Source organism: Primulina huaijiensis, chromosome 12 (assembly GCF_012295235.1).
Source record: "Primulina huaijiensis isolate GDHJ02 chromosome 12, ASM1229523v2, whole genome shotgun sequence".
NCBI classification, from domain to species: Eukaryota; Viridiplantae; Streptophyta; class Magnoliopsida; order Lamiales; family Gesneriaceae; genus Primulina; species Primulina huaijiensis.
Window position 1 is genome coordinate 3,491,037 of NC_133317.1, and position 24,389 is coordinate 3,515,425.

Below are 24,389 nucleotides of genomic sequence, written 5' to 3' on the forward strand. Positions count from 1 at the left end.
GGATGTGGCATCGATTTTTTTTTTTCAACAAATTTATACACGACACGACTTTTACAATTTAAAAATATCACCTTGCGAAAACATCATGCACATATACATTATATATATTCTGTAATTCATTTTCCAAAAATACATTTTCAGTTGATTTTTTTTAATAATCTTCGCTTTGACTTTTCTAGACTTATCTAAAGACGGATGATATACATTTTTGATCCACACAAGTTGCACATGAGACATATATAAACACTAATTGGCCAATTTCCACACAAGTTCTGCTTCACATTTGTTTTCAAACAAAATAATTAATCATGTCCGTGTGATATTTATTTCAGAATTCAATTATTAATATTCAAGCCCATCAATCATTTGAAGTGAAGTGAAGTGTCGAGGTGAGACTATATTGTACGTCGGGATTACAGTAATTCAATTATATATATGTTCTGTATAAATTAGAGAACCATTTTCCTTGTCACATTCTTGATTGAATTTCCCCTTTTCTTTCTTTTTTTGCTATTGAGTTTTGAAGTTGAGTAAGAATCTTTATTTTCTTTCAGCCATGAATATCGAAAGTGGATCAAATTCAATGAAAGAAATTGAAAAGGAGGAGCATGAAGAATTGGAACATGAAACCGAGGATCCGAAAAGACTTCAACCATGGAATAAACATATTACTGTTCGTGGCATCGTTGCAAGCATATTGATCGGATCAATCTTTAGTGTGATTGCGATGAAGTTAAATCTTACCACGGGGATAACACCTCACCTCAATGTTTCAGCAGCACTTCTTGCATTCATTTTCATTAGGACATGGACCAAAGTGCTTCAGAAAATGGGGATCGCCACGGTTCCTTTTACAAAACAGGAGAATACATTGATTCAGACTTGTGTTGTTGCATGTTACGGCATTGCAATTGGAGGTCGAGACAGCTTCAATTTTCTTTTTTATGGAGTTTAAATATTTTTTTTAGGTTCTTGTTTCCTCTCACTGTCTGACTGAATCTGGACAGTCGAAAAATGTCGTCGTGTTACCGTGTTTTATATTTTTCTCGCTGAATTTCAGGTGGGTTTGGATCTTATCTGTTGGGAATGAACAAGAAAACGTTTGAGCAATCAGGTGGCCTAAATAGTTTAGGAAACACAGCAAGCAGTATTAAGGAACCGGGGATTGGTTGGATGACTGGTTTCCTTTTTTTAGTTTGTTTCATCGGGCTTTTTGTGCTGATTCCTCTCCGTAAAGTGAGTGATTATTATCCATGAGTGTTAGTTTTTGAGATTTTGCTTCAAAGTTAACTTTTGCAACTTGTTTTGAAGCTCAAAAGTTAGAGATTACATCAGTTCTTGAAAAGTTTTAATTTTTTTAGATTTTGTTACTGCTACTTCTTTTCTTTCTCTGTTACTTTAGGATGATCTATTGATGTATATTTTTCAATTCGTTATTGTTGGTATAATTATTATTCAATACATCTTTAATCCGACTTTTAATTGGTCCCCAGATCTTTATAATTGACTACAAGTTGACTTTTCCAAGTGGCATGGCAACTGGAGTTCTGATTAATGGATTCCACAGCAGTGGAGACAAAATGGCTAAGTAATTATTAATTTTCAATCCAAAAGTTTTCCAACTTTTATTAATTCTTGAAATCTTAATCTTGATATATTTGTCAAATTCATATTTTATCGTTATAATTAGCGGCCTAAGCAACAGGTTTTTCAATGATTATAATTTGTAGGAAGTTGGTGAGGAATTTCCTCAAATCATCCTCTTTTAGTTTCCTGTGGGCTTTCTTTCAGTGGTTTTACACTGGAAAAGATGAATGTGGCTTCGCACAGTTCCCTACCTTCGGATTGCAAGCATGGCGACAAACGTATGATCGACCACTTTAATTTTTAACTTAATATATTCCTTCAATTTCGGAAGCTAACAGATAATAGTAAATAATGTCAAATTTGAATATTTATTCATTTTGTTTTTCAGATTTTACTTTGATTTTAGCGCGACTTACGTGGGAACTGGAATGATATGTTCTCACATTGTTAATATATCATTACTTCTTGGAGCTGTGCTTTCATACGGTATGTTGTGGCCACTTATTACAAGGCTTAAAGGAGATTGGTTTCCCGCAAATATACCGGAAAGCAGCATGAAGAGTCTTAATGGCTACAAGGTATGAGTTTTCTTGATTTGATCTGCTAAGAAATTTAGAGATTTTTATAATCTTTTGCTGGATTCAGGGATGAAGCAAGAGCCCTGAATTTCATTAATTAACATGTATATTCCTTGGCAGGTTTTCATATCCATTGCTCTCCTTCTAGGTGATGGCCTCTACAATTTTGTCAAGATTTTACGCGTTACAATGGTTAATTTTCATAGCAAGCTTAAAACCAGAAGTCTCAACTCGGGTAATTATCTCTTAAGATTTAAGTTTCTGGACAGGTTGAAGACCTTCAAATCGTCTCAAAATATATGCAAATTTCACATATGTATTTTCTATTTATCTCAATTCTTCTTATTAATTTACATTTGATACATAAAACAAAGTTTATTTCTGTTGCGGTAGGAGAAGTTGATGAAGACAAGGCCTTAAGTTCTGTAAAGCAAGATGAGATGTTCATTAGAGAAAAAATACCTCTGTGGCTAGGCGGCTTGGGTTACCTAATGCTAGCCATAATATCTGTCATTTCAATTCCTTTCATTTTCCCCGAACTCAAATGGTACTACGTTATGGTAGCCTATGTTTTTGCTCCATCTCTAGCCTTCTGCAATGCCTATGGAGCTGGATTAACCGACATCAACATGGCATACAATTACGGGAAAGTAGGATTGTTCATTATTGCTGCATTAGCCGGAAAAGAGCATGGAGTCATAGCTGGATTGGCAGCCTGTGGACTGTGCAAATCCATTATCAACGTTTCCTGTATTCTAATGCAAGATTTCAAAACTGGCCATCTCACTCTAACGTCTCCAAGAGCCATGCTTTTTAGTCAAGCCATTGGAACGGCTTTAGGCTGTATTGTTTCGCCTCTGACTTTCCTCTTATTTTACAAGGCATTTGATATAGGCAATCCAGATGGAGAATTCAAGGCTCCATATGCTATTATCTACCGAAACTTGGCTATCATCGGTGTCCAAGGCTTCTCAGCATTGCCTCAACATTGCTTGCAGCTCTGTTATGGGTTCTTTGCTTTCGCTGTCACGGTAAATTTGGTGAAAGATCTTTTACCAGAGAGAATAGGGAAATGGATGCCACTTCCGACTGCTATGGCGGTTCCATTCTTGATTGGTGGGTATTTTGCCATTGATATGTGTCTGGGGAGTCTACTGGTGTTTGTGTGGGAAAAGATGGATTCGAAAAAGGCGGAGATGATGGTTCCGGCGGTGGCTTCTGGTTTGATATGTGGGGAAGGAATTTGGATTCTTCCAGCATCGATTTTGTCTTTGGTTAAGGTGACTCCACCTATCTGCATGAAGTTCGTACCTTCTTAGTTGGAATCCCTTCAAGCGATACTATTATGATAGTTGGTATAAATAACAGGACAAGCAAAAAAAGAGTTTTATTTCTCCCAATGTACTCGTCGCATGTAGCATGAAAATGAAAAGAAATAGTTATAATAACACTCACGTGTTGAGGTTGTGCACGGTTCGATTTGGAACTTCTATGTTTCTTTTTCCTGTTATGTCCTCTTCCGTGCGAAGATGGTACACTTAAAACCAGTTTTAAGGATGATCATTCTCCAATTCTTCTCAGGATTATCTGAGAACTGAAACAATACTTGGTACTTACAAGTTACACCTCCTCGAGCCTCCATTTTAGACTAACAAGTACTACTTCAAGCCTGCTTGAACCCAAGTATTTGTGTGTGTATTGGGCTTTTCTTAAGAATTTTATTCTCACACATATCGCAGTCTCTCTTTCATTGGTCCGGATGACAAGAAGGAGCAGAAAAGGCCCAAAACGTGTCAGGCAAGTTTGAGATTATCCGTTTTTTTTAAAAGGCAACAACATTCAAAATATTTGTACGACACATAAGAAATTTAAAACTAAAATATTTTTTTGTCAATACGATGTATTATATCATACAATAAATAATATGCATTGTGCAGCCATTAAGTTAGCTCTTGGAATGATATTGTTTCAAAAGACATCTTTGTCAGAGTATATATAATCAAGTATGATGAGTTAATTTATATTTTCCAATTAAGGTTTCTGGTTTCTGTGTTTATTTATTTTGGCTTGCAAAGAATCTCCCTCTTATCAAAGTCTACACTTTGGGTTGTGAAAAAGCTAACACGAAAGGCAATTCAACCTTTGCACTTTTCAACCACTCCATTCACCTTTTCATAAACCCCCATCCGTGAATTTCATTTAAGAATCTTGAAACTTGCGATCCATTTATTCACAAGTTTTCTTTTGAAAGATACTCATACGTCGTAATGCATAATAATTTATATACATCATTTAATAATGTCATCAGTTAGTTAGATTGTATAAATAGACGAGTGATGAGGATTTATACTTCGAGGCCAACGTATGTCTACCCTGTTTGGCAACATTCTATGGTCATATATCGGATATGGATACTCTCCTGTTCATTTTTTATACAATACGATTATCTTGTGGACCTCACACAATATCAAATAAATGTTAGATCATGAGTTGATCATCTCGTATAAAAAATGCACAACACCACACACTGTATTTTCAGCCATAGTACATTCTCATATATCAAACAAATTAATTGTTCCCAACACGGTTTCTCTCGTGAAAAAAAGGATTTTTTTTTTTTAAAAAAAGAAATGTCTAGTGGGGAAACCCTTTTTTAGAAAGAGCTGGCGACAATAAATTTTTATTTAAGACCTGGTCTAATAAAATAATCTTGTTTGATGTGAAATCGAGTAGAGTATTTTTATAGTTTTTTGTTGTTAGCACCATATACTCCACAAATGAAAACAAGATCTTAATGTTTGTGAAATTAAAGTCACTTAATTTGTTTTAAAAAATGACGGTGAGAGTACTAAATCCTCATCTAATTATAATACATGTGATATTGAATAATATCATTAATTAATATAACTCATTAGCCAAATAATCAATGCATAAATTAAATCCATGTTAGGAACATTAAAATTATATTTACGGTTTTTTTATATATAATAAATAAAGGGTCATGTTTCAAAAATAAATAAAGGGTTCCATTTCCAAGCATCCATTCTTGAGGAATAAAATAAAAGCAGCCCCTTATATATTACACACGCAAGTTTTTTACTATGACTAGCTTTTCATCTAACACATTTAGGCAGTGTTTACGAATTCTAAAAAAAAATTATGGATTTTCATTTACAAAGTCGCAAAAATTTGTAAAAGAAATGTGCTAAATGGCCAATTTTTTTTACTGTAAATCGTTTAGAATCATGTAATTGGTTTTATTATTTTGTATACATCTTTTCTTGCTATATATACATTTAATCTTTTTATTAAATACATGAATTTTACCACCATATTTTCTATTATAAATTTTTTTTAGTGATTAGTATCCTAAAAATAAAAGCCGTAACAGTCGTAAATTAAATGAGATCTGCTTCCAAATTAAAGAAGCTGAAGGAAGAAGAACACATGTTCTTAAATTGTCCATAGACAAACACAAATATTCGAAAAAGATAAAAGAAAACTGTAGTGTGGGGAGATGGGATTTGTGGATGTAGGTCATGTTGTTACCTCGCTTTTATGACTTTGTTTGTCCTTTTTAATGAACCCCTCTCCCAATTCCCATCCCTTATTTATCATCTCCCTTTCCCCCATTCACACAAATCCCACATAATATCATCTTCAATAATTATTATTCTTCAGTTTTTTTCCACCATTATTTGCCTCTCAAACCCTAATCTTGTTTCATAGAAAAGAAAATTATGGGGGCTTATCTCTTGAGGGGAACGTTGTCTGGCTCGAGGCCGTTAAGATGATTGATGCCATACTTGCTACTTGTTGACAGATCGGATCTTGATCATCTAACTACACGAATCCGCGCCGATAACGTGGTTAATGACCTCGGACCAGGCTTCATTCCCCCCAATATCTTGCTTCCCATTTGTTAATTAGTTTTTGAGTCTATTCTAGCAAACTTTATCTGTTTAAAGATCCGATGTTCTATTAGTGAGATGGGTTGATTCTTATTCAGCGAATAGATAAATTAGCTTTGACCGTTCTATTTTATTTTATTAATTCAGGTGAACTAAGATGGTTGGTTGCACGTGAGAGCTTGAAGATTGGTGTAATGATTAAATTCTTTGACTTTGTGCTTTTCCTGTCAGTTGAAATTATGTAATAGAAACTCTGAGCTGAAACAAAAGTACCAAATTTGATTTATTCATCATTACCTCGTATTAGATCTATCATTACGCTCATGATAGATTCAAGAATCTGCTCGATTAGTTTCTTTCTATTCGATCTCTGTTGGCCGCTGCTTTAATGATCATTTGCCATTGACAGTCTATTTTCTCTCCTATATTTATCAATGATTTTAGCCATACATTCGCTATTTTCAGTTGTTGTACTAAACCTTCGATGTTAATTGACTCCCACTGATCTTCAGAATGAATTATTGATGAGCAAATTAGCTGTGGGAACGAGAAGCATTCGAAGGCATCTTCTCTTTTTGGATGGCAGGTAAATATTAAATAATAAATTTATTCCCAGCTTGTATAGTTAAAAAAAAAGTATGAATTTAACCTTCGTCATTATTCTAACACTAGTATTAATGATACAACCATTAATTCGAAAGTAGGGAGAGCAAATAATTTTGAATATGCGTATGGTTACGTCTCTTGCAAGCTAGCTGTGAGCTATAGGTATTGAATTTAATCAGGATAAATGCAAATGGAAAATAAATAATTTTTTCACAAGTCAAAAAAACTAAAAAAAAAGTATTTTGAATAATATTTTTTTAAATTTTGTTTAAAAGATAATTTTAAAAAAGTGTTTTTCGACAATAGTTTTTTTTTAAAAAAAATTGAGAGATGTTTTCTGATGTTTTTAGAAATGAAGAAAATTACGAAAATCAAAACGTATTAAAAAATATTTTAGGTTTTCGATTTTCGACTGATTGACAAGATGATCTGACTTGTGAATACCTCTGTTGTATTGTTGCTGCAAATCAAATAACTTGATCATCAGCACTATATATCCTAGCTGTTGTTCACATTTCAGATGGAATAACAATATCATGAAATGCTTAAGTTTTCATGCATTCTGCAAATTAAGAATATGGAAGAACAAAGACATGCATGAAAACTGGAGTCCAATTAAAGAAGATATTTAAAATATTTAATAATCATAGTATTCATTTCAAATCTTCATTCGGATCCATTGATCAAACTAAAGACGATCCACGACGTTCACTAGACAATTATACGCCTCGATGCATACCAGAATGCGCTAACCCGAAGATTTTAATATACACATCGACCTTCAAAATTTTTTTTTGAAGCAAGAAACATAACACGTATTGATTTTAAATAAGAATATTACGAAGATGATGCATGGTGAGCATATATTTGTGTGTACTTCAAATAATGGTTGGAGTTCTGTTGATACCAAAGAATTAAAATTCGGCTACAGCGGACGGCATATATAAAACCTAGCAAAAATAATGGGCTGATGTAAATTGGGCTTGGGCCCAATTTGTGGAAGACGGTTAATGATTGAATGTGCATGTTCCAACAAAAAATTCATTTACAATATATGTGTCGAAGGTTTTAATTCATGTGAATGATATTTGATTTAACCAACACTTTAATCATCATTATCAATCAACATTTATCTATCTATACTTAAAATGTCGCAATTGAAATATTAACATGTATAATATCACATCATCGGTTTCGACGAAAAATTATTAAAATCATAAAATCAACAAATTAGATTCAACCGAGGCATCGAAGGTGAATCTTTCGGAATTACGCACTAAAATAAGTAGTAGGGGCCTAGGGTTTTTTGGCACCGGCTGAGCTGTCCGAGACATGGTCGGTCTACCAACAAGCAAAATCTGATCATGTCTAGTCTTTATCGAGTAATTTGGACGTCCCATCATAATATTGATATATTAATTATAGACATCATCATGCATGTGTTATGTATCCACATCATCAATATTACATATGAGGTGTCATCATGTTATAATGTCGTTTTTTGAGAGTCAACGGGATGGACCAACTTATTTCGACCTCCGTATATAACTAATTAATTAAAAAATTTAATGTTATTTATTTATACGGAATTATGGATCAAAAAAACAAAATAAATGTGAAGAAAAAATTGACGTCACTTATAAATACATGTGTGTGTTATAAATTCGTAACGAGTAACTGTTTTCTTCCCTAATAAAATCAAAGAGTTTTCTGGATTCTTTATTAATTCTTATATATATATATATAACTAATAAAGAACCCAGAAAGCTCTTTCATTTTACTAGGGAAGAAAACAGTTACTCGTTACGAATTTATACACACACATGTATTTATAAGTGACGTCAATTTTTTCTTCACATTTATTTTGTTTTTTTGATCCATAATTCCGTATAAATAAATAACATTAAATTTTTAATTAATTAGTTATATATATATATATATAGTTTTGATATGCTGCACACTTACCGTGAACATTTATGTGAACACCGATGATGTGTCACTCACCCATTGGATGTGCAATGAATGAGCTCCTGACTTTAAATTAAATTAAAATGCGGTCAATTTGAGAAATTGATTTCAGATTCTTTGTAATTTTAATATGTGGAACGCCCCGAAATTTATTATGTTAAAAATGTACCATGCACAAATTACATACATATCAATCAACCACTAGCTTTCTTCCATATTTCTTCCAGCTCCCTCGCAAAAGTTTTCTGCCTTCCGACAACTATGGTAATATGATCTTTGTTTTCGACAATTTTAACGTGGGATCGTGGGATCCTGGATTTAACATTGTAACTGCATTCAACTGGGATCAGCTCGTCGTCTTCGCCATGATATATGGTGATGTCGCATTTCAGTGTATTCTTGACCTCGTCCAAGTATCCTTCCATCTTCGCGGCGGCGCCACAGATTATGTTGTGTAGCGTATGCCATGCTGCGGTGTGTGTGTGACAGAAGAATCCCTCGATCAAGTATGTTCTAATCCTGAATCCATACATTGACCACAAATTACGTCAGGTATTACAGTATATTTGTAATTTTTTCTTATTAATTAATTAAATGTTTTTTTTTTCAAAAAAATAAAAATAAAAATCTACTCCACCTGCCCCAATTAAAATTCTTACTTGGTCCCCGAGTCCAACATTAAAATTATTGAGAAAATAAAATTTTGACACTTTGTTTTAGTTCATAACAATTTTTTTTTTTTTTTTTTGCTATTATGTGATATAACCTTAGTTTGTGTTTCAAATCAAATAAAATTCCAACTATATTTGACTGGATTGTAACTCGGGTTGTACTCGCTCCCACATGTCATAAATTAATTTGGTGATTAATGTTTATTGGTTACATATTATTTGGAATCCCTTTTAAATATGTGTCTAATAATGTGCGCGTAGTAGAGTTAGCTGTACACTAGTACCTGTTCCTGGTGATCAATTTAGTAATAAAATCCCAGAGACGGTGGTTCCTGGCAAGAAGTATACAGACGGTGCGGCTGAGGTGCTCGTACCAGCAAGCAANAATTTCTGGTGCATGTCACTCTAATAAGGTGCGCGTTGGAGAGTTAACGATACACACCTATTCCTGGTGATCAATTTGGTAAGGAAATCCCAGAGACGGTGGTTCCTGGCCAGAAGTATACAGACGGTGCGGCTGAGGTGCTCGTACCAGCAAGCAACCGACGCTCCGAAAGATATGAGTGGCCACACGCGCCGTGGGGCCACCTTCCTCATGGTGTACTGTGCGGGCTGCTCGCCCTTTGGAGCTGGAAAATATGGCTGCAATAATATTTTTCCAACCAATTAATTTGCAAACTTAAATATCAACAGGAAAAGGATGGATGCCATTTAATGAAATTATAACGTGCAATTAATGATGGAATCAGTGGTAGCCCTATTTTATGACATGTTCCATCAATATTGAAATTTGGACTTATAATATGATAGTATTCTAAAATTTTGAAAAATCTAACTCACCAGATTATAAAGAGGTAAAAAAAAAAAGCTGAAACAAATTTAATTTTTCAAGTAACTTTTCAGGAATAGAAAAGCTGAAACAAATTCTACCATAATATCAGACTTTTGTTTTTGTTTTGTTTTTTTTAAATCTGTTTGTAGTATCAAAGTAATTGATCCACAACCACTAGGCATAAATAAGCTATCTGCCCATGGTGGAAGAATTAATTTGAAACTTTTACGTTCAAATTACAAAAGGGAATTACGAATAAAATGAAATGAACAAAAATTTGGGCTTACCGGAGCAAGCAAAGTTAATGACTTGACAGAGGCCGGATGCTTGACAGCAAGTGCAAGAGCTAAAATGCAGCCCAAAGAATGTGCCACGATGTGGAAAGATTTCACATTGTAGGGTTCAAGAACAGAGCTCTCGATCATCTCCAGATGCTCTCTTAGAGTGTACAAAGAATCATCTGGTTTCGGGCTTCTCCCGAAACCAAGCAGATCCACTGCAAGTAGTCTATACTTTGATTTTGCATTCTTTGAGAAGTTAGGGTACAATGTTTCGGTCCAAAACGCTGACGATGATATGAATCCATGAATGAACAACACATTTTCTTGCACATTGTCTGGGTTTTCGACCAAGGGCAACAAAAGTCGATGACTATTAATTATATGTGTGTGGAGACGGAAAAAGGTTAAAAACATTAAAATTCGTTCGCTCAAAAGATGAGTTTTAAGGGTGGTATTATGCACGTACCTTTGGGTTCATCAACTTTGACATAAAGTGTGTTTTTACAAGAAGTCATCCAAGAAGTGCAAGTCTTGCAATCGCAATCAGACCACCTTGGAATAGGGAATGTCTGCTTCGGACCAGTAACCCTCTCTTGCAGCATTCGAACACTGGTCGAATTTACCGTATACGTAGATCGTACGGATCCGGCTCGTCTGTTGGGCTCCTTTGAGGAATGTATGATAGTACTAGACTTTGATATGTCGGACATCAAGGAGGGGCGTGTGTAGAGGGTGTCGGAAATTTCTTCGAGTTGCAGTTTGTTCCAAGTTAAATGAAGTGTCCTCGATTCCCTTTGCTCTGACACTAAGATCTTGCCATTGTAAGATGTGATCGCTTCTTTTTCTGGCCAGCAATAACAGGGCTTGAATTCTGCTTCCATGAAAAAATCAGCCATTTTGTACACGTAGCACAGCACGAAATCTAAGATGTCTAGCAGAGTGAACACTAGAAAACTCGAGATTTCATTCAAGAATCTGCCTGACGACGTAAAAAATGGTTTGATTTTGTCCTTAGTTCCCATTCTTTCACCACATACAATGATCACTAAAAACAAGAACCACTGAGGACTTGATAGTGAAAATATTAACAACAAGATTTATAAATCACGAAGGAATTCTGGTAAAGGGTCTCATTGGGCTGTAATTCATATTTAAGGACTGATCCATGTCCTGATCGATAGTTTGATGGAAGATTAAGAAACATAAGAAGGAGTCTCACAGCCTATTTTTGTCAAGACAATTGGGACAAGAAACCAACTCCATATTTCGCACAATAGCTAGTTACCTTCTGTTATTGTTGGAAAAGCGTTGGTAAAAAACTTTATTCGGAGAGCTAGAAAAATGCAAGCCGGATGTGGTCTTTTTAGACGCGTACACCTAGGTAAGAGAAAGTAAATGATTCATTATTACATTAAACTCGGATTGCTAGGAAGGGGAGAAGGGTTGGTGGTAGTTGAAATTAGTAACAACAAACAAGCAACGTGAATTTACCCCCCATTTTCTATACTTGTGTATCATATAGTGCTTGTGAAGATGTATTTTATACAATTTTTTGTGAAGAACATATAATTTTCTTTGTGTTAATCAAATTCATATCCGTCACCTAGAATTTAACATATAATTTTCTTTGTGTTAATCAAATTCATATCCGTCACCTAGAATTTATCATTGTGTGATTTTAATGTGCTGCAACAACTTTTTAAGTCAACCAAGATAATATATATAGAATGGATTTCAATTCCCAACTTCGATAGTATGTTTAGAGGTCATACTTTTTTTCACCAATCCTTTTTTTTTGACAGAAAAACTTATAATTTTATTCAGAACGAAGAAAATCCTTGATTACAAGCATTACTAACCAAATATGAAAATCCCCAAACTTCCACACAAAAGGTGAGGGGATGAAATACCAATACTTACATATATAATAGTTCTAACTAATATCATAATCACCATGCCAAAAAAAGATTCCACATGCTATATTTTAATGATAACTACGACTTACACTTGGGCAGTCATGATTGTAATAATTCAAACATAAAAAAGATAGGAAGAGTATCATCGAGACCGTGCATACTCAATAATATGCATATGCTATCCGGATATGCTTAAATTTTAAGATGTCTTTGAAGTAATTAACATAAATCGACATGAATGTTGAAGTTTTGCATATTAGACATTCCAAAAAATTTGTCGAGACCGTAGCTTTTGAACATTAAAAGTATTATTGTTAACCTATGAGTCATATTAAGGAAAATATAAAAACAATCATTGAGTGTTACTCTAAATTAAGGAATCGAATTGGTTGCGACGATGTTGTGAGATTTGTACTCTAAATTGTAACCAAACCATAACAAACGAGCGCGGAGAAATTCAAAGGTATGAGGCCGCCGGAACCTCTTGCATTTAACTATTTAAGATAATTGCCTCCCATCTTTGTTAAGCTGCCAATATTTCAAACAACCACCGTCTTTAGCACATGCAAGAGCAGAATCACACTTTAAATGGTGATTCATCTATATACGGTACTACGGTTTTTTGGAACATGCGTTTGGTGTATTTATAATCAATCATATTTCACAATCTCAATAATATTACAAGTTTTGCGGTAAAAAAAATATATTAAACACAAGGATATTTGCTCTCCATGAGTAGGAAATGAGAAAGTTATATGCTGAAAAATAATATAAGTCTAAATATACTGTTTTTTACATTTAATTTGTTTGAATAGTTTTTAATAAGATTTAATTTATATATATGTGTGTGTATTATCTTGCAAAAGAAGAGACTATGAGGACCAATAATGATTTAAAAACGTGATTAGGCCAGTTTAGGTCCGTGTAACCTAGCTTGCTGCTATGTTAGAGTCTAGAATAGCTAGCTATGTGTATGTGTTTTGTAAAATGGATTTAAATTATTATTTATTTCTTTAATCAAAGTCGTACGTAGTGAAAAAAAAAAGCTCTTAAATATATATTTCATTTTATTAATTATGTGTCCCTTTGAAAATTGGTGTAAAAACAAAATATTGTGTGGATAGGTTCGCAATGAATAAGATATTTTTGTGCGGCCTTAATTTTTGCAAAGAAATTAAATGCATGGCACGGATCGAGTACTAGGCCAATTTTCAGGCAAGACGTGATCCCAATTAAATGGGGCCTTACAAAATTTATAACGACAACAGGTGCTGCGACAAACGGGTGGTGAAATAATGAGACTTTGGAATCCTTGGACTTGGTCAGCGTCAATATAATAAATCTAGTATATATACTAAATTCAAGAAAACTATTCGTATGCAATGGCTTCAAAGTTTGATTTANTTCCATTTAATTCGATTTTGAAGATAGAATATTCTTAGCTTTAATAACAATTAAGAAGAGAAATAGGGAGAGAATGTGTGTGAAATTATTTTGTTGGAAACTTATGACGCAAAAATTTCTTATTTTATTTTATCGTAATTAAAGAGAGAGAGTGTGTGGTTAAAATTTTTTCATGTTTGCTTTGGTTGCCAACTCATAGACCGCAAATTATAGATTTTATGGTTTTTAATTTGTTCTGAAAAGACCTTTTATGTTTCATTGAAAACAAATAAATTTGAAATCAAACTTTTAATTAGTTTATATTTATATGTATATTTTTAAAATTACAAGAGCAAAAAATTATTATAGATAAACTGTTTGTAGGTCTTGAACTGGTACGCTAAAATTTAAATAAATTAACTTAGGATTTATATTATTTTCTCATAAGTAAAATTTCAGCTTATCCATATAATTTTAATTTAAAGTATTCTTAAAACTTTTTTATATCAGATATATATATATATATATATATATATTTTAATTATAGGCATGTCGACGAATGTGGTTATGAATTATTATTGTCTTTGATTTTTTCCTCATGGTTTTTATGAAAAATTAATTGATTTGATTAGAGAAATTAGAGAGATAAAAAATATGATTTTTGAATTGATATCTAATCGAATTATTTTGAGTTGTACAATATGTTATGATAAAATAATAAGTTTATGTAATTGAAATCAAAGTCAAATTCACATGTTCGATTCTGACGGATTACAACGAGTGCAATTATTGAGAACTATTGTGAAGATGCAAAAATTATATCAACTAGTAGAGCGTTAGACACGTGACAATTGAGTTGTTGTATATATATCTATACGATTTAAAATATTAAATTTATATCATTATCACTTACTATAGTTTTTAATATAATAATAAGTGTTTGATAGAATTATATATAAAATTATATATAATATAATTTAATTTCAAATTTTCTTTAAAAAAATATACCTACAAAACGTAAAATCGGTTCGACGATCCGGAACCGGGAAATTGAAAGTGGGAAAACATAACATAATGGGTTATGTGCTGCGAGTGAGGCTTGCATCGTTCTTCACCGGCGCCGCTGTCGCATCTGCCGCGGGTCTCTTTTTTCTGCATAAGGATTATAAGATAGCTCACCGCGGCATTTCGGAACAGGTACCAGATTATGACGGGTATTTTTAATGCTTAAATTTTACGAGTGGTTCACGGATTCGTTATTGTTCGTAAATTTTCTTATTTCATACATTTGATTCTTGATTGACTGGATACGTGAAACCTTTAACATGAAATTCGGTTAATTGTAGGTTAAAATGAAATCGATGTCTTTTCTTCGCTTTTTTTTTTTTTTTTTTTTTTTTTTTTTTTTTTTTTTTTTNGTTGTATACCTTTCCTGATAAATTGGCTTTAATTTCCTTAATTAATTAAAAAAAGGATTCACTGGGCTTTAAGAATTAATTTAGTTCTAGAATACACTAGGTCGAGCTGTAAATATGTTCGGATTTAGAAATGGTGAAATTTCTGTACAGCTAATTTTGAATTGCATCACATTTGCTGTGGCAGAATTTTGTGGATGAAGAGTTAAAATCCATAGGTATGCTTGTATGAAGGATGTTCGATCGTGATTTCTTTAAACACTCCAACTCTTACTTAACATGCAAATAATCTCGAATGTTCTCAGTTCCGGTACGTATACCAAATAATACAATGCAAGCAAAAGTTCCTGGATCTGGCATGTGATGAAAAAATTTGATCAAGAAATGAGTAATCGAATTTGTCCTTTTTAAAGCCTTAATGGAAAACTTGGAAATCTCTCATGATAAATAATATTCTTTTCATCAAATAGCTAAGTGAGGAAATAATGGAACATCTTCTAGCATCAATCTATCACGAAGAGCTCTCAATTAACTGTGGTTACCAAGACTTACAAATTGGCTCATACTAACAAAGTAACTGAAATATCGAGGGATTTAGAAAGAAAATAATCGAGAAATGTACCTATAGGTCATTCCCAACCAAATATAACGCAATGAAGAATGGTGAGATCTGAATTTCAGTGTTTGCTTTTGTTTATCTTATTTTCCGTACATTTTCAAAAAAACTCGGTCTCCCTTCATGAATAGCAATTTGAAGTTATATTTTCATATTTATTCTCCAAAAATGCCATATTGCTATATTTTAGTGTAACATAATGCCATATATTTTAAAATCTCAAAATCCCTCATACTATTAAAATATAATTATTAATTACCAGACGAAATTCTATATAATATATTCTCTATGGTAAATATTATTTTAAAAAAGATGAAAACTACACTTCATTTCCCAATATATTTTCAAAAAACTCTGTCACAAAATAAACTTCCGAAAACAACAGAAACAAAACCAACCGTATCCTAAGTATTTTAGTACAAGATGGTCAGTGACAGCTTTGTATGAGTAGATCATGTAACTCGATTTTTTATGATTCTGAGGATAGATAATTTTTTTCTTGATTATGAATTCAAAATTGATAAAAAATCTGGTGTTGCGAGAAACTGCAAGCTGAAGAATGGTAATGTATCATTGGCTATTCCTTATTTTATTGTAGATGAATGGCGTTTATGATTCTCTGGATGGACGTCTGTCATCTTTGGAGAAGTTAAAAGATGTCGAGGCACCGATTCGTGTTGAAGCTGCTGAGTAGAAGTTCATGTTGTATCCCTTTCTACTAAAATTGCAAAGCTTCCTACTTCTTAGCTATCTTATTTTTGTTTCGGCCGCATTTCCATGTAAGAGTTTGGGGGTAATTTTCAAATGACTTTGATAATGTCATGTTTGATTGAGTTTGAAAAATGTGCTCTTCTAGCTTTGTAATAGTTGTCTCATGTCCAGAAACGTGTAGTAAGCGTCGAAGCTGCACGCTGAAATGCACGATGCTATTCGAATTATGTGCTGAACATGGATAATTCACTCCATGACCTCTCCAGTAAACAGTCAACCTTTGTGGCACAATTCTTAAATAGCTTTCTTTCTCACAGGGCTCCATTTTCATTGCCTTTTCTGTTTCTTTCTTTTCGTTTTCCATTTTTTACTGAAATTATTGCTAGATTCATTGTCAAATTCAACCGGTCCAGAGGGCAACTAAAAAATCCTATGTACATGAAAGAGTCCGATGATGTTTTTTGTTAGGGTTGTGTGAGATCGAATAAAAAAAACACACCAAAACGGCTGCTGTACTGCTGGCATATGCTTCCAGTTTCCCATCCTTTTTATGTGTATTCACGGGATTCAAATTGGGTGTTGGGATAGTAGGAATGTGTCTAATATATTTCTTTGAATGTCTTTGAATTAGTGTATTTCAAATTTCTCTCTTGTAACGTTTCAAGTAGTTGTTTCCATCATTAAAAATCCTTGGCCTCTGAAACCATATATATATTCGTAATTATATGCAACCAAGATTTTTTACGTGCGAAATTTTAGTTTCAAAGCTTCACACAATATATCATGATCGTTTTAAAACTTTAATAAATATGCATCATGTTTTATGCATGTATGCATGTGTCTGGAGAAAACCTCGATAGAAAGATTTATAATACAAAAAGGAAAGTAGAACGAAATTATGTGCTGCAACTGAGAATACGGGCAATGTGAGCAGACGTGAAATATAGAGCTTGTAGTTCCCGTGACTGTGATGCGACGTCACAACACACAAACGCCAAAACACCGTTCCGCCTTTTGGTCTCATATGTTATACTTCGGTTTTTGGGAAGATGACAATAATAGTAGCACGCCTCCGCCCTTTAATTACGCCTATCACCACACACAATTTCAACCAAAACCCATTTAATTTTACACCGAAATCACGCATCTTTCTACATTTTCTCCCCTGAAATGTTGCGTGATCGAGATGATTAATGACGGCTGCTTGAGTTTTACCAGTTTGATGTCAATTACTTATAGTTGAGAAGCGAATTCTCAATTTGCTATTTTTTTCTTCCTCCAGAAGTAATGATGACCATTGAAATCTTTAAATCCAAGGTGCTCAACAAGTCAACATAATTATTGACTTGAGTGTAAATGAATCGACTCGAGTCTAGCAAGTGAATGTTGGAGCTAAAGTTTGAGCACAGACTCATTGAACCATAGATATACAAAGCTGAACGTCAAACTCAAGAATTATATCACAAACCCAAGCAACGCCCACAAGAATGTTGTATTTAAGTTCATTACTTTTTGGATGACTTACTTGATCTAGAGTTCTTTTGTTTACAAAAGTATCTTGCTTCAAAAAATGTTTTTTTAAGTAAAAGTTATGTTTGGATACAAAGACAATAGCATTTTTTAATTTCTAAAATTTAACGGAATAAATGTTTTTTTAAGGGTTTGATTACAAAAGTATTTTAAGTGTTTTCTAGTTGAAAAACTCCTTAAAATTTCAAATTAATTTGAGCTTTTGAAAAGGTAATAATTTTAGCTTTTAAATCCAAACGAACTCTTTTAAAGTCACAAGCCATGCCCTAAGAAGCGCACGCTCGATTGAGCTCGTGTGGAGTTAGCTCTATCATTCTGCGCCGGAGGATACACTCAACATGTCGCCACAGCACAAAAATGTGTTTTGAAAGATGAATTGTAAATTTTTCAACCCCACATGGCATCAGTTATTCAACACATTGAATTTCGCAGTTTGTCCCAATTTAAACAATTTTGACACAATAAAAAAATTTAAACCTAAGAGTTTATTATAATTTTGTCGAAAATTGATTTTATTTATTAAAAAGTAACAAAGTAGAAATCATCCGCTCGTATTTATAGGAAAATATTTTTAAAAATTCTAAGGCAACAAGCCACTGAAAATCCGAGAAGGGGTCGAGTAAGATTTCAGTCAAAGGTTACTCGTTACATAAAATTCAAAATGCACCTCGTACTTTTCTGGAAAAACAAGAATAGCACCTCGTACACGGTGCAACATGATGTCTGGTTTTGTTCCTTCCACCGTTCAACCGTTGGGACATTGAGATGAAAACTTTGTTTCTTCCGAATGCAACATGATGTCTGGTTTTGCGCAGCTGATCCCGTGACTCAAATGTGACTTCCTTTATTTTATCTCACACAATGACACAACTACTAACGACTTCTCTAACCGCAAAGTCCTATAAATATACGTGTGAATTATCACTAAATGATCACTCACAAGATTTTCAAGAAAATGTCATCTTCCTCCTCAACATTAAATGTTAACATGCATGTTCGTTGCTTCTCTCTATACTTGCTTATTCTGTCTTGCTCTGCATTCACTTCCCAAGATTATAAGGAAGCCCTCCAGAAATCGATCCTCTTCTTTGAGGGCCAGAGATCAGGAAGATTACCCCCGAATCAACATCTCAAGTGGAGGGGTGATTCAGGGCTATCTGATGGCTCCACTAACCATGTAACTTATATAAATATAGGAGATATATAGATTGTCTAAGTAGCATTTTATTTATTTATTTGGAGCGATTTTAAATTTCAGGTAAACCTCGTAGGAGGATACTATGATGCAGGGGACAATGTCAAGTTTGGATTACCAATGGCTTTTACAACCACACTTCTAGCTTGGAGTGTCATTGAATTTGGTTACTCCATGCAAAATCAGAAAGAAAACGCCATTGACGCCCTTCGCTGGGGCACAGATTATCTCTTAAAAGCAGCCACAGCCACTCCAGCCACCTTATACGTTCAAGTGAGAATAAAGCAGTATCATTTTCAAAACAATGCGAACTGGACCTGTAATCAATATCAAGTAGTATACTAGTATCTCTTGGCCTGAGTAACGCGAAACATATTTTTGTCGTTAGAACTGATGTGTTAGACATGTTATCAGACACTCATTTAAGTTTCAACAAGTGGTATGATGCATGCCAGAACGTGAAATAATGCAGCATTATCTGAATGACGCAGGTGGGAGAGCCTAGCGTGGATCATCGTTGCTGGGAAAGACCCGAGGATATGGACACACCACGCAACGTGTACAAGGTTTCGCCTAAGAATCCTGGGTCCGATGTAGCAGCCGAGACAGCTGCAGCACTGGCAGCTGCCTCTATCGTGTTCAAAGATTCAGATCCTTCTTATTCCAAGAAACTACTCAACACTGCAATTAAGGTAAGCCCGTTTCATTCTATTCTTCGTCGCAATTGTCCAGAATCGTCACAAAACTGTTTCTGAATCATATATATATATATGCAGGTTTTTGATTTTGCTGATCGGTACAAAGGTGCTTACAGCGACTCTCTTGGTTCCGTAGTTTGTCCATTTTACTGCTCCTATTCAGGATATCATGTGAGGCATATTTGCACCATTTACTTGATTAGTTTCAGAAAACCATATATTTCCCAAGTTCATTTTCGTGATTCGGACTCAGGATGAGCTTTTGTGGGGAGCATCATGGATTCATAGAGCTTCTGAAAATACCTCGTATTTGGCTTACATTCAGTCAAATGGTGTCACACTTGGGGCCGATGAAGACGATTACTCGTTTAGTTGGGATGACAAGCGGGCTGGAACCAAAGTTTTACTCTCCAAGGTCACATTTCTTGTATATTCAACTTCTTAATTTCAGCTGAAGGTTCAAAAAGAATTTAATTTGTTTTCTTTATCGGTTATTTTTCCAGGGCTTCTTAGAATTGAATATTCAAGAATTTCAACTGTACAAAGTGCATTCAGACAATTATATTTGTTCTCTGATTCCTGGATCACCAAATTTCCAGGCACAGTATACTCCAGGTTACTTACCCATTGCAAAGACATTAATTTTCGAGATAAATAAGGAAATTTTATGTCACCCTTAAAATACAAATCTAGTTCCATAAGTCCGGAATATTAATATTATAATCTTTCGGACAATTGGTTGGATACTGTCTAAACAAAATAATAACTTCAGGGGGACTTTTCTACAAGGGAAGTGAAAGCAATCTCCAATACGTAACCACATCAACCTTCCTCATTCTAACGTATGCCAAATATCTCAACTTAAATGGAGAAGTAATCTCTTGTGGGACTTCTGCCATCACCTCAGAAAACCTCGTCGCCTTAGCCAAGAAGCAGGTCGACTACATATTAGGCGAAAATCCGTCCAAGATGTCGTATATGGTTGGATTCGGGCAGAGATATCCGTCACGCATACATCACAGAGGTTCTTCTTTACCGTCTGTGCATGATCACTCAGCTCACATCGGATGTGGCGATGGATTCCAGTACCTGTACACGGCTTCGCCTAATCCAAATGTTCTTGTAGGAGCCATCGTAGGTGGTCCAGACAATCGAGATAATTTTTCGAATGACCGAAATAATTATCAACAATCCGAACCAGCTACTTATATCAATGCTCCATTTATTGGAGTCTTGGCTTTCTTTTCACAATAATTAACAGCACTCTAGTTTGTTTTTAGCTTCCATCCAAATGGGATTTGCACGTATGGACTATGTAATCTTCAGTTGTCTCGTCTTCCCTGATTGGGACCCTTCGATAGTCATTATTATATTACACTTGGTCTCTCTACTCTGTTACTAATTTTTACTGCAACATATCCCAAAACATTAATCATGAGCAGATCATTTATCATTTTAATGGATACCCTCAATAATTGAGGGTGATTTGAAACATAGACAGCCTGATATATTCGCATCTGATATATCCATTGAGCTCCGAAGAGTCAATGGCTGCTTCTTTACGATTCCATTAGGACATCGGTCATCGATCAGTTGAAATTTGTTTGCACCGACAACATCAGGGTCGAAACAAAACTTTGGAAACATATTTTTTAATTCTAAAAAATTCAATACCGAAAACATATCTTATTTCGAATTTCAGCATTTCATGCTTCAAGTCGCATATTACTGCGACGATCATAATTGATCATTCAACCTATCAAAATTGTTTGTTTTAGAATATGTGATCATTCAACCTATCAAAATTGTTTGTTTTAGAATATGGGATACCCTGTTGAAAATTAAAATTTTAATATTGAATATTTGAATATTGAATGTTGAATATTTGAATGTTGAAAATTAGGTAAAATTAGTTGTTGAATATTGAAATTTGTATGTGATGATGAAGGTAATGATGTAATTTATTTTTGGATTATTTGTAAAAATTTTCTATAAATAGATCTCTCATTTGTGAAGAAAATCACAATTGAGTTGAGAGAAAAATATTATAGAGTGTGTAGTGTGATAATTTTGAGAGTTTGAGATTTTTACTTTTTACCGTAAATTTTTGCCTTTTCACAACACGTTATCAGCACGAAACTCTAAAAGTCCTCCATATTTTCCAAGCTCCAAAACAAAAGAAAAAGGTAACAAAAGTAATAATATTTATTTTACTGTTTATTTATTTATTGTGTATATACTTAATATATAATATAATGTTATAATAAAATAAATTTTTCAAAAACTTGTTATAAATCTTGGGAGGATGTTAAGACGACATCCCACACTCACGGTAAGGGATACGACAAGTATAAAAGCCTATAAAGTTTTAAAAAAAATTACTTATGACACCTAATTATAATAATGTGATATGATATACATAATTATTTAAATATGACTAATATTATATACACCATATTATTACCATAAAATTATACAAATACATACATTTATTTTCTTGTACACCAACGGTCATAAACGGTAACAAAACGGCTAGTTTTTGCCCTATAAATATGATCTCACAAACACATTCAATCACTCCAACTTTCTCTTCTTCTCTAAAATTATTCTTCATCAAATTTTTGAAGAAAAAAAAAATGGCTTTCACAAAGTTATTTTTAATTACTTTGATTATCATACTCACGAGTCTTGTATTTATCGAGAATATCCTCCTCGTGTGTTTTCTCTATTTTTACGAACGCTTGTACTTGTTGTTTATCTATTACTTTGTATTACAATATTCATTAACTAATAAAATGCATCATAATTCTTTTTAGTACCACCATGGCTAACTTGGCAAAGCTCGAATTCATTGCACTCGACATTACGGGGAAAAATTATATGCCGTGGACTCTCGATGTAGAAATGCATCTTGAGTCATTGGGTCTAAGCGAGACTATTAAAGAAAATGGTATATCTTCATCACAAGAAAAAGCAAAAGCTATAATATTTTTGCGCCGACATTTTGATGAAGGTTTGAAATGTGAATATCTCATCGAAAAAGATCTCATTGCTATGTGGAAAGGATTAAAAGAAAGATTTGAACATATAAGGGAAGTTATACTTCCGACCGCCCGTGATAAATGGAATATGTTGAGATTCCAAGATTTTAAGAAAGTAAGTGATTACAATTCGGCGATGTATCGAATAATCTCGCAATTAAAATTTTGTGGACATGAGGTTACAGAATCAGAAATGCTTGAAAAAACATTTTCCACGTTTCACGCATCAAATATAACTCTACGGCAACAATATAGAGTGCGTGGATTTGCGAGATATTCTGAACTAATCGCATGTCTTATTGTGGCGGAAAAGAACAACGAGCTATTAATGAGAAATCATAAGTGCCGACCCACTGGATCAACAGCATTTCCAAAAGTAAATGATGTGAGTAAAAATGAATTTAAACCTGAAAACCAAAATCAAATTCAAAGACAAGGTTTTGTTCGAGGTCGAGGTCGTGGACGTGGAATTGGTCATGGTCGTGGTCGAGGCCGTGGTTTTGAAAACAATCGAGATAGGTATTTTTATAACTCATCTCAAAAGGGAGTCACGAACCACCCACTGAAAAGGCATCAAGAGAACATGAGTGTTAATGAAAATCACTCGAAAAGATTTGAAAGTTCTTGTTTCAGATGCGACACTCTAGGACATTTGTCTCGTATTTGTCGAGCCCCCGAGCACCTTTGCAAGTTCTATAAAGAATCGATAAAGGAGAAAGAAAAAGAGACCAACTTCACTGAATGCAGTGACCGTTTGAGTAATTCAACTTATTTTGATGCTGCTGATTTTTGAATGATTTCTCTGGAAATGATCAATATGTTGGTGGATAGAAATGAAAAATATTGATGCTGCAGATTTTCTTAATGATTTCTCTAAAAATGAACAATATACTGGTGGAATACAAATGTACAATAATTTATTTTTCTTGTATTCATATGATAATGTTTTATAGTGTGTTGTATTTTTAAATATGTATTGTATTTTATTTTTATAAATGTATTGTTAGTAATTTTATTTCATTGCATATTTTTTTTGAAGTTCAAATATGGAAAATGCTATGAACCAAGCTGAAGTTTGCATACCTGATAGTGGTACAACGCACACTATCCTCCGAGATAAAAGATATTTCTTGGAATTAAAACCAACAAAAACAATGGTGAATACAATATCAGGTCCTGTAGACTTGATTAAAGGATGTGGTAAAGCACAATTTTTGTTACCTAATGGTACAAAATTTTTGATCAATGATGCTTTGTATTCACCACAATCGAAAAGAAATTTGTTGAGTTTTAATGATATATATTCACATGGGTATGATACTCAAACAATGAATTAAGGGAATGAGAAATATATGTGTCTTACCACATATAAATCAAGAAAGAAATATGTGATTGAAAAACTACCAATGCTCCCTATTGGATTGCATTATACACATATAAGTCCCATTGA

General features: G+C 33.7%; 4 protein-coding genes across 7 annotated transcripts; 3 read left to right on the plus strand and 1 right to left on the minus strand.

The window, feature by feature from the left end:
* The first annotated feature begins 239 nt into the window (after window positions 1–239).
* Window positions 240–3,651, plus strand: LOC140990360 (metal-nicotianamine transporter YSL1-like). Of its 4 annotated transcripts, none has more exons than XM_073460026.1 (8): window positions 240–389; window positions 555–917; window positions 1,061–1,236; window positions 1,494–1,588; window positions 1,731–1,865; window positions 1,976–2,165; window positions 2,286–2,397; window positions 2,553–3,651. In XM_073460026.1, the coding sequence occupies exons 2-8, from the start codon at window positions 557–559 to the stop codon at window positions 3,482–3,484; spliced, it is 2,001 nt and encodes a 666-aa protein (XP_073316127.1). In that variant the 5' UTR covers window positions 240–389; window positions 555–556; the 3' UTR covers window positions 3,485–3,651. The 4 variants fall into 4 exon arrangements, with proteins under 4 accessions (XP_073316127.1, XP_073316126.1, XP_073316128.1 ...); XM_073460025.1 differs by having other exon boundaries at window positions 252–402; XM_073460027.1 differs by lacking the exon at window positions 240–389 and having other exon boundaries at window positions 440–917; window positions 2,286–2,400; window positions 2,559–3,651.
* A 5,125-nt stretch (window positions 3,652–8,776) lies between these two features.
* LOC140989236 (probable lysophospholipase BODYGUARD 3) lies at window positions 8,777–11,898 on the minus strand. The gene is made up of 4 exons (XM_073458390.1): window positions 10,901–11,898; window positions 10,441–10,769; window positions 9,764–9,963; window positions 8,777–9,169 (listed from the first exon to the last, which is right to left on the minus strand). Exons 1-4 carry the CDS (start codon window positions 11,454–11,456, stop codon window positions 8,845–8,847), a joined length of 1,410 nt encoding a protein of 469 aa, XP_073314491.1. The 5' UTR covers window positions 11,457–11,898; the 3' UTR covers window positions 8,777–8,844.
* Window positions 11,899–14,737: 2,839 nt separating this feature from the next.
* LOC140989177 (uncharacterized) lies at window positions 14,738–16,789 on the plus strand. The gene is made up of 2 exons (XM_073458302.1): window positions 14,738–14,930; window positions 16,363–16,789. The coding sequence occupies exons 1-2, from the start codon at window positions 14,808–14,810 to the stop codon at window positions 16,456–16,458; spliced, it is 219 nt and encodes a 72-aa protein (XP_073314403.1). The 5' UTR covers window positions 14,738–14,807; the 3' UTR covers window positions 16,459–16,789.
* Window positions 16,790–18,951: 2,162 nt separating this feature from the next.
* Window positions 18,952–21,288, plus strand: LOC140989176 (endoglucanase 1-like). The gene is made up of 7 exons (XM_073458301.1): window positions 18,952–19,182; window positions 19,264–19,473; window positions 19,692–19,892; window positions 19,977–20,069; window positions 20,152–20,313; window positions 20,402–20,513; window positions 20,671–21,288. The coding sequence occupies exons 1-7, from the start codon at window positions 18,961–18,963 to the stop codon at window positions 21,150–21,152; spliced, it is 1,482 nt and encodes a 493-aa protein (XP_073314402.1). The 5' UTR covers window positions 18,952–18,960; the 3' UTR covers window positions 21,153–21,288.
* Window positions 21,289–24,389: the final 3,101 nt, after the last annotated feature.

Coding starts and splice junctions, on each gene's coding strand:
- LOC140990360 (XM_073460026.1), top strand. CDS start 557: ATGAATATCGAAAGTGGATCAAATTCAATGAAAGAAATTGAAAAGGAG. Junction 1,237..1,493: donor TGCTGATTCCTCTCCGTAAA/GTGAGTGATTAT, acceptor ATTGGTCCCCAG/ATCTTTATAATTGACTACAA. Junction 2,166..2,285: donor AGAGTCTTAATGGCTACAAG/GTATGAGTTTTC, acceptor ATTCCTTGGCAG/GTTTTCATATCCATTGCTCT.
- LOC140989236 (XM_073458390.1), bottom strand. CDS start 11,456: ATGGGAACTAAGGACAAAATCAAACCATTTTTTACGTCGTCAGGCAGA. Junction 9,964..10,440: donor CATTAACTTTGCTTGCTCCG/GTAAGCCCAAAT, acceptor ATATTATTGCAG/CCATATTTTCCAGCTCCAAA. Junction 9,170..9,763: donor AAATTGATCACCAGGAATAG/GTGTGTATCGTT, acceptor GTATGGATTCAG/GATTAGAACATACTTGATCG.
- LOC140989177 (XM_073458302.1), top strand. CDS start 14,808: ATGGGTTATGTGCTGCGAGTGAGGCTTGCATCGTTCTTCACCGGCGCC. Junction 14,931..16,362: donor ACCGCGGCATTTCGGAACAG/GTACCAGATTAT, acceptor ATTTTATTGTAG/ATGAATGGCGTTTATGATTC.
- LOC140989176 (XM_073458301.1), top strand. CDS start 18,961: ATGTCATCTTCCTCCTCAACATTAAATGTTAACATGCATGTTCGTTGC. Junction 19,474..19,691: donor CAGCCACCTTATACGTTCAA/GTGAGAATAAAG, acceptor TGAATGACGCAG/GTGGGAGAGCCTAGCGTGGA. Junction 20,514..20,670: donor CCAGGCACAGTATACTCCAG/GTTACTTACCCA, acceptor TAATAACTTCAG/GGGGACTTTTCTACAAGGGA.